Raw genomic sequence first — 9,985 nt, forward strand, 5'->3', positions numbered from 1 at the left:
TGCTCAGAGTTCAAGCAAAAAATATCTTTAACATACACGAAGCAAGGAAAACTATGGTCCAAAGAACTCCTTGTCACACCATTTTAGTCCAACAGTAGGTTTAGGCTTCTGTCCAATAGATGTGTGCCCAGCACACTAGGACAGTCAAGTTTTCGTACCACCACACATCCATCATCAACATAGTAGCTGCTCTACCATCTCCGCTGGTGAACAAGAGGGTCCATTTGGTTTAACAGAGTCAGTCCCTTCAGTTACATCGCTGCAGCAGCATGTTTAGAGCATATTCCATTCTGTGTTTTAGTTCCAACGAGCATCCAGAAACCAGAAGAGTTGTCAGACGAAACATTGTGGATATCCTCTCTTCATTGATGTAGGTAAGGAGATACTCCTCACTCTGATTGCAAATGATGATTTTTGTGTGATCATGATAGAAGTTCACCTGCAAAAGAGAAGAGAGTTGCTGTTTGTATACTTTCTCCTCTCAGTTTATGGCACTTATCTAGTTTTATTGCAATAAAGTATTTTAGAAACATTTTCTCAGGTGATGCTATCAAACTTACTTGAAATGTGCCATCATTGAAGAGCATCATTAACGCTTTATCAGATTTAAGCCACTGTAAGAGGTAAAGCCTGGGCCTGCGTACATCTGTTAGGCTAGGCAGATCGCCTCCCTAGGAAAGAGAACAGATGCTACATTAAGCGCTCAGTTCACATTTAGTGCAAGGTCCATTTTTACAGCTCAAGATCCAGAAGGTGCTAAACTTACATCCATGAGGTTCTCTTCCATGTAGTGAGAGAAATACTTCAGTACAGTTACTTGGCTAACTAACTGTTCAGGAGCCTCTGTGGCTGAGAAGACAGAGCACTGGCCTAGCTCAGCATAGTAGTGGACTGTCCTGTAAGAGAAGAAAGTAAGAAGGTCAGAGATAAAAGCATCTCAAGTTTGAACCGCCTTAGTTGTCAGTTTTGTAATTATTCTTACTTTTTGTCTGGCAGAAGGCTCATATGCGCCCCATTATTGAAAAGGACACCAACAGTGTGATCTGACAGCTGGTACCCAAAGCCATACTTGTTAGAATAGTCCACCCATTTTGTAACCCACTGGAAGGATGCTGTCAGCTGTTCTTTGGGAATGCTGTCTGCTTCTGACATGTTCTCCAGACATCCTCTCAATACCCTTGCTACTGTATCAGCAACACTTCCCATGGTACTGTCTTCCAGGCCTGAAAGGAAAGGATTATTAGACTGACAAGAGCACACAGAGCAGGCTTTAATTCTAAAGCTTTCAGTTATCTAGATTGTAATTTTAAGAAGTTTAGCCTTTATGGCTTTCCAGTTTTAATTCTTCAAAAATATTGGCTGTAAAATTTAGAGCATTGAAAATAGGGGGTGGGGAGGAAAGCAGCTGTTTGTTTCAAGCTTCTAAGTCTGAGACATGAAGAAAGTAAAGGTGGGATTTAGAATTAGAGACTACATTTTGTTGCACTTACATTCACTGCTACTGCTGCAGCTTCCCAAAGTTCCTCTGACTAACATCCGAATAGAGTCTCCAACCTGCTTAGTTTCTGGTAATGCTCCCAGCTTGGCTACTGTTGTGATAAGAGGCTGGATCTCCTAGAAGAGGCATCAGTCATGTAAACATCAAACATAACACAAGTCAAGGCTTATACACAGGTTTTGCATGGCTCTCCTGCCTCTCAACAAATGATAAATTCTAGGGAAACTGGTATTAATGTTTCCAGCAAGTATAAAAAGCTGCTGTTAGACTGAGCTTTAAGAAGCATGCCAGATCTTTCCATTCTTTAGATCTTCAATTTGCATCTTACATGCTATTAATCAGTCCTCTGCTCTCCTGCCCTAGCAAGAGAACAGCTGCGTGCAGGCCTGAACACCAAATGGTAAGAGTTATATCTCAGCAATTTATTCTTTAAGAAGTCCTAGTTAATCATGAACTGAAGCCCTGTATTTGGAAAGAGCACCTGGCAGACAAGTTTCCACACAGACAACAATGGAGTCTAGGCAGATACTATAATTATTCAAAAGACAAAATTGATAGTCTCCCTACAAAGGCTACCATACCTTGGTTAAGCCTTGTTAAAGCAACTTTGCTAATCATTTAAGCTTGATTATGCTGTGTACAGCCCCAGCTCTGATAGCCAAGTCAAATATAATTTAATCATAGCTACTCCACCCAACTGTTATTGGATTCGAATCGAACTGCACTTGCATTTACCTCATCTGTTCTGTGTTTGTGGGGCTGCTGGGTTATCAATGTCTTCTTCAAATCATGCCTGAGCTTGTAGATTTCTTCATCTTCTTTAGCTAGTCTGTCTGTAATACAAGACAAATACTTAACACTGCATCTGGAAGTGCTGTTCAATTACAGAAAGCCTAACAAGTTAACTGCAGAAAGTATATTGTCTCCCTCCAGTAGCTGCTTCTAAACCTGCCATAGTCTCCCAGAACAGCAGTACCATTATACACAGATCATTAAGACTAAACTTTAGTAGACATCACATTCTAACAGATGGCCAATATAGACTGTCAGTATGCCACAAGCAGCATTTACTTATGTAAGTTGGTGTAGGTTGCAGGCTACCATCTACACTTGTTGATAGATATGTCAAAACTAAGCCAAGGAAGCCCCAAGATGTAAATACAAGTGCTGCACTGCTATCTCATATCTGTACATTACTAGCATGACATTGATGGCATAGAGATAAGTTTCAAGCATAGCTATAGTCCACTTACTGTGTGTGTCGAAGTATCTGGCTTTATCCTTTTTACCACCAAAGAGAGCAGCAGCTGCTTTTTTGAAGAAATTTTTAGCAGGGCTTGCCAAATGGAAATCAGGAACAGTGTGACAACAGCTAGCAGAAAGTCTGTCAGGTGTAAAGCCCTGTGGAAATGAGATTCAAAAAATAATTTAGACCACAGGGTGCATTTTTAGGGTGGATATTTTTTCAGCCAGAACACTAAACAATGCAAACCCGTAAGAAAAATTCATGTTGAATTATTTCATCTAAACTGGGACGGTCTTCAGGATTTTTTGACAACATGCTAGCTATTAAGTGTTTCGCAGGTGCCAAGAGAGATGAAGGCAGGCTGTATCTTGCTTCCCTTATGCATCTGTACGTTTCTTTAAGATTTGTGGTCTCAAATGGGGGTCTTCCCAACAGCATTGTATACCTGTTTAAAAGCAAAGTAAACCAATTTTATTTATTTTACACACCCACAATACTTATCTACAACTACTGAAAAGGTTTTGTCTATCTCCTAACAAGGAGAATTTCTGCACTTGGGTTAGACATATATAAAGGGTTGCAAACTGATGTAGTACTGCATCCCCTTTGAACTCTTAAAAGCCTAAGCCAGTGATAGAAATATTTCATTTCAAAGGCAGTGAAGTACTTACATTACACAGCCTAAGGCCCAGATATCAGATTCACAGCCATGCCCTTGTTTGTTGAGGACTTCTGGAGAGAGGTAATTTGGCGTGCCACATATTGTTCTGCAAATTAAAGAGGCCACAGAGCCAGTTAGTATTTCAGATAGAAAGAGGAGAGAAACTATTTTTCGTCAGCCAGGTTTTCCTCTCAAGTTCAGACAAGAGCTTAGAGACTCCTAAAGAGGAGTTGTATGAATGTTAATAGTGTAGATGTGTTTCATGGTGTTTTCATGATATAGGAACAGCAGACTCATATCTGCACTATTAGTCAGTCAGGTACCTGCCTCTGGCACTTGCTATTATTCAAATGCTCAGAAGAAAGCAGAAGTCAAAGTACAGCAGCCTATTTTCTAGAAGGGGAAAACCTGATCCTAGAAGCAATTAGCTTTTGCTATGGAACAAGATATCTCATTTCTAAATGAATCTGGTTTCATTTACTACTAGACTTTACTTTTTTTTTGATGCTCCTACCTCCTCCTGTGCTCCAGTGGTTCCAGCCTAGCTGCCAAGCCAAAGTCACCCAGTTTCAGTTCCATGTTCTCATTAATAAAGAAGTTACCTAGCAGACAGAGAAATTCTATTAGTCCTTTTCTTGCAGGGTAGGAATGCTTTTGCCACAGGTGCTGAGTCATACTTTGTTCAAAGCCAAAAGCTAGCCAGGATATTATTTTTTTTTTTTTTAAATAGGAATACTTAATGTCATCCCTTAAGCACTCCAAGTTTCCACTGTAAAGACAGACTGAGCTGATTCTATTAATTAAGCTATCGCCATACAAGTGGTAAAGTGGTACAATGCTGACAGGGCTGGAAGAGTGTATTTTGAAGTCGGCAAGGTACAGAACTTACCTAGTTTAAGATCCCTATGCAATATTTCCTGTTCATGAAGATACTTTAGCCCTGACACAATTTGCCTGAGGTAGTATCGTACTTCTGGTTCTGTCAATATCTTCCTTGCTTTTAAGATGTGAGCCATTGACTGCAGAGGAAAAACAAAGGCAGAAATGTCACTGAATATTCACACACAAGATTCACCTTAAGCAAAAGTAAATCAATGCATGGAGAAGTGACAATTAAAGAAGCCGTGAGAAATACCTTTTGCACATCACACATTTAAATTAGTTGCAGATTCTAGGTAAGTAAATACTGGATTTCTCACAGTTGATGCTCACCCTTCTACTGCAGTACTCCAGAAGAATGTAAATATTCTCTCTGTCTTCAAAATAGTGGTAAAACTGTACAACATGTCTATGATTAAGCATTCTGTGCAGTTCAATCTCTTTATCAATCTGAAGAGACAAAAGGGGGGGAAGTGTTGCTAGCCTTGTGTCCACAAGGTTGAGCAGACAGCTCTATCAGAACCATTTCAGAAAAACAGTTGGGCAATCCAGCACACAAAGAGTGTAAGGGGGGGGGGGTGAAAAAAAAAAAAAAAAAAGAGACATTCATGCACACACACCTTTTCCCTTTGATGAGGTTTTGCTACTCTGCTGTGAGGAATGATTTTTGCAGCATAAACTTTATTTGTTGTCAAATCTGTCATCTCATAACACTTGGCAAATCCACCCTAGAGAGACATGCGAGAAAAAGGCAATTATAGCAGATATGAAAGAAGTCCCACACTTAGTCATTCACGAGCTCATGTATTCGTCAAGGAGCGTAATTTCCTTTCCACAGGACAATTCAGTAAGATAGACGATGAACCTAAGACCTATCTGAAGGTTCGTGTTGCAGCTTCCCCCCCTGCATGCAACAGTCATTTTTGTAGGCTTGCTCGAGCTGAAGGCACGATTCCGCTTGTATTTAGGGGCGGAGAGGAATCGGGGGCAGGAACTAGTGCGTGTGGACCGGGGCAACGCAGGGACAAATCGGACCCCGGGTAGGTTGGGGGGCAGCAGTGCGGCAAACTCCAACATCCTCCCGGAGAAAAGCAACCCATCCCGAAGGCTGGCGCCGCAGAGGCAGCTCCCGCCGCACCCGGACCGGCGCTCCGCACCGCGGAAGCAATCCGCCGAAGAGAGCGGCCGGTCCGAGGCACCGCCACCCAGGGAGGGCACGGGACCCGCCGTGGCCGTTACCTTTCCGAGCACCTTGCCGCAGCAGTAGCGCTTCCCCGTCGTGGGGTCGGTTATAATTCGGGAGACCTCGGCGGCGGGGTGAGAGTACTGGTACGGCTGCTCCTCCGTCTTCTTCCTCCGCGACTCACCTCCGGCAGCTCTACCTAGCTCCGACTCGCAGCCCTTGACACCGCCGCCCGGCGGGTAGGCAATAGTCCGCAGCAGCTCCATCACCGCGCCTCGCTGGCCGACTCGTTCAGCCCGTCCGGCGTGGCGCTCCCAACACAGAGCAGCTGCTCGGCTCGTCCCTTATATCGTGGCGGCGGCTCCGCCCCGACGCTGCGGGACAGCCCCCACCGGGGCCCCGCTCCACCCCGGCGGCGCGGCCGCCCGCGGAGCCCTCCCGGCCCCGGGCCGCGGAGCGGCCCGCGGGGAGGTGGGCCGGACCGGGCCGCCCTGCCGAGCCGTGCGGCTGGCGCGGGACCGGAGCGACGCCGGCCGGGGCGGGGGAAGGCTCGGCGGGAGCCGCTTTGCGGGACAGGGGTAAACCCTGCTCTAGTCCCGGGGGCAGCTGGGCTGGGCGCCTTGGGGTAGCCCTGCAAAGCGCTCCAGCTGCAGCGGCTGCTCTGCCTACCACCACCCCCGGGTAGAAACTCTGCAAGGGGAACGCAAGGTCTATTTTCCTAACTTGACTGTTGCTCCTTGTGGGGCAGCAGAAGTTTCTGAGAGACGAGCACATTTCTGAAGTATTCTTTGCTTGTTGGCACACACTAGGAATACTTTTGCCCACTTTCATTGCTAGTAAAAATAAAAGTCTAGTTGATTTAATACAAATGAATCTCAGAGCATGTAACTGTATGAATGATTTCAGTGTCAATCCTTAAACATCCCTCATTTCAGATCTTAAAATAACAGCAAAATATACTTATTTTACAGTGTCAAGAGCAGTATGCATGTTTTATCAGAACCCCTCCAATAACAGCAAAAGTGCAGAACAACAATGTTTAAGTTTCCCTAAATAAGTATTGCATTATGAAGGTAGCAGTGCTCAAGTGTCAAATATATTTGATTGTGTACGCTCTACTTCTACCCATCTGCAGTTTTTTACTGGACATGCACTCCTGCATGCAGGTCTCACTTCCTACCTCTCTCTACAAAGTCTAGTCAAGTCATGTTAATATTACTAGTGATTAGCCATAGGGATGTAGGTAAAAAACAAGAAGAGGGAAAAATTGGGATACAGTCTTTACTCAGTCCTGTGCCCACTCATCCCTTAGCCTTACAAGCATTGGCTTCCCAGGCAAATACTGTTTCCCTCACCCAATTTAACTTTCTCCAAATTAGTATCTGTTATTGCAAAATAAATTACTTAATGTGAATATGATTTCTTGATACTTTGTTTTCTGTCAGTAAGTTGCTTTGGTCTGCTGTGCTGAAAGGCTTATAGGGAAAGGGGTAGCTGTAGGTACTAAGTTCAATACTCAAGTGCTCCAGAGACATCTAAAAGCTTATGTACTGGTACTTACATTTCTTACCTTCTGTGGAGAGCTACTAGATATTTTGCAATTAATATATTTCACTTTTTCCTTCTAAAGCTGTTCTCCTGGATAAAATAACATTAATGCAAAGACTTGAAACTGACTCTTTCATATCTTGCAAGAGGAAAGCCATCCTAGCCAGTGCTCTGCAATCTCCCACTTTTTCTTCCAAGTTACGTCAGCAGAGTGCTCAAGTATACCTGCAGCCTGCACAAGAAGCTCATTTGCAAGCTAGCTAAGATAGCAGCAGCTTTGTAGCCAGGTTAGTATGCAGCACTGCAGTTACCCTACCAAGAAACAGGGCAAACATAGGCCAGACTCAGGCTTCAGACATGCCTTCTGTCTCTGGCTCCAGAAAAAAAAGTAATCCCTTATCCAAAGAGTTTCATTTTCACAGAAGTATACAACTTTTTCATAAAAGCCTGATTATCGAGGGTCTGGGTCATCCCCGAGTCAGATGAGGAATGGGAATTTGACAGTCACAAGTGGCCTAATTGCAAGCTTGTGGGAAGAAGGTCTTGGCAGGAACCGCTCATTCTTACCCTGGCATCGGGAAGAGAGGTGTTCGAAGACTTAAATTTCCAGAAAGAAGTGCATTAAATCCTGGACATCCAACTCCCTGCATATTACAGAGCCTTGGCACTGTGTTCAGGGCCATAAATTTGCCAGGGCACCTGTAGGGCACAAGAAGACTTTGTTACGGTAACCTGGGATAGTTCGCTTCTTCCCATCCGAGTATGTAGAGTCCCAAGCATGTTTTATTTCATTGTCACAGTAACCCAGGATAGTTCACTTCCCCCCCCACCATCTGCACCCACCTTTGTATGGGCACCAACATGGCAGCCAGCTGCGGCTCTCGGAATTCGGACAACAGCACCTGCATTACATCAGTGAGTTTGCTAATGAGCAAAACAAGACATTGCATATGTATGATGTGTTAATCAGCACAAGTTTTATTATGCTCCCCTGCAGTGCTTTCCCTTGAGCTTCACCCCTGAGCAGGGCTCCGCTGTGTCAGGTCCCCATTTTGACTAATGTCGGTGTCCTGGGGCTCCCACCGTGGCAACGCTATGCTTTCAATAAAGCCAAAGCTTTCACTCACTGAGTGTCATGCCTCATCCCTGAGGGATTCGCACCTGCTTTTCACTCATAACAGCACCCAAGAACTTATGTGAAATCAGTATCAACACCATCTACCTGGCCTCCAGACTGTCTCACACCTGAACTTCCTTCCTACAGTGCCACAAATATGCTTTTCCATCCAGTATGCCGATCTGAGCCAATTCACTATGCTCCTATAGTCACACACATTGATAGCTCCCCAGTCGATACTGGGCTCAGGTGGCAGCCCATGCCGGTTTGGCAGGCAGAGCTGGCCTTTTACCCGGCTGGCCTCTTACCCGGCTGGCCTCATCGCTTGCTTTTTACTATCAAAACGCCTGCTCCCCTGCCTCAGGTTAGCTCTTGGTGTTTTCCACTTAGCCAGTCATGGAGTGCCCTCAGCTGCTGAAATGAAGTTATGACAGTTTGTTCAAAAAGTGTATTCTGCTTAAAGTTGGGACAAACTAACAAGCCCCATGAATAGCATCGTCACTGGAATATGTACCAACATATACAGGTGAGAAAAGATACATAGCTGTACTGGTTTTGGCTGGGATAGAGTTAATTTTCTTCATAGTAGCTTGTATGGGGCTATGTTTTGGATTTGTGATGAAAAGTTGATAACACAGGGATGTTTTCCTTATTGCTGAGCAGTGCTTACACAGCGTCAAGGCCTTTTCTGCTTCTCACACTGCCCTGCCAACGAGTAGGCTGGGGGTGCACAAGAAGTTGGGAAGGGACACAGCCGGGACAGCTGACCCCAACTGCCCAAAGGGATATTCCATACCAAATGACGTCACGCTCAGCATATAAAGCTGGGGGAAGAAGAAGGAAGGGGGGACGTTCGGAGTTATGGCGTTTGTCTTCCCAAGTAACCGTTACGCGTGATGGAGCCCTGCTTTCCTGGAGATGGCTGAACACCTGCCTGCCAATGGGAAGTAGTGAATGAAGTCCTTGTTTTGCTTTGCTTGTGTGTGCGGCTTTTGCTTTCCCTATTAAACTGTCTTTATCTCACCCCACAAGTTTTCTCACTCTTACCCTTCCAATTCTCTCCCCCGTCCCACTGGTGGGGGGGGAACGAGTGGCTGTGTGGTGCTTAGTTGCCGGCTGCAGTTAAACCATGACAGTCCTTTTTGGCGCCCACGTGGGGCTCAAGGGGTTCGAGATAACGACAGGTTTGACTGGAATGTGCTAGATCGAATTTATAGCTGTTATTGCTGTTTAGCTATTAATTGGCAGGCTCCTGTGCTTGCCATGGGACTTGCTTGCCTTCCTGTATATTAGAGTCTAGTGCTCGTCAGTGGCTACTTTTTGCTTTTGCTGCTTGCTGCACTGCTTATCATCTGACTCTGCTGTGCCTGGGAACATTTTGATAACAGCAATGGGGATGCGCCTGGGCTGGCAGATGGCCAGGACATCGCTGCTGTTTCTGTGCTGCTGTACTGGACAGGCTGGAACTCCAGTGTGAACTCAGGTTGAAGGGACTGTGACCTGTGGATGAGTCCACACGGGAGCAGGACACCACGAAGCATCTGTTGCTGTGGATGAGTCCACACCAGAGCAGGTACATCTCGAAGCATCTGTGGCCGTGGTTATGTCTGTGCCACAGCAGGTATACCTCTGAAGGGATTGTGGCCCAAGGATAAGTCCACGCTGGAGAAGGTACACCTCAAAGCATCTGTGGCTGTGGATAAGTCCATGCTGCAGCAGGTACACCCCTGAATGGACTGTGGCCAAAACAAAACTCTTCCTATTTCCTGGAGTTTAACGAGTACCTACATGGTTAGGATGCCTGGCTGACTCTGTAAGGTGTTTTCCCAGTACAAAGATCAAGTATAGGCAGA

The 9,985-nt window shown here is 45.3% G+C and overlaps 1 protein-coding gene across 1 annotated transcript; it reads right to left on the reverse strand.

The window, feature by feature from the left end:
- Positions 1–212: 212 nt before the first annotated feature.
- Positions 213–5,733, reverse strand: LOC142074693 (serine/threonine-protein kinase PLK2-like). The gene is made up of 14 exons (XM_075135482.1): positions 5,524–5,733; positions 4,905–5,012; positions 4,618–4,734; positions 4,295–4,424; positions 3,920–4,007; positions 3,416–3,511; positions 2,991–3,189; positions 2,752–2,899; positions 2,234–2,331; positions 1,491–1,614; positions 983–1,223; positions 767–896; positions 561–671; positions 213–439 (listed from the first exon to the last, which is right to left on the reverse strand). The coding sequence occupies exons 1-14, from the start codon at positions 5,731–5,733 to the stop codon at positions 248–250; spliced, it is 1,992 nt and encodes a 663-aa protein (XP_074991583.1). The 3' UTR covers positions 213–247.
- Positions 5,734–9,985: the final 4,252 nt, after the last annotated feature.

The sequence above is a fragment of the Calonectris borealis genome, chromosome W (genome assembly GCF_964195595.1).
Source record: "Calonectris borealis chromosome W, bCalBor7.hap1.2, whole genome shotgun sequence".
NCBI classification, from domain to species: domain Eukaryota; kingdom Metazoa; phylum Chordata; class Aves; order Procellariiformes; family Procellariidae; genus Calonectris; species Calonectris borealis.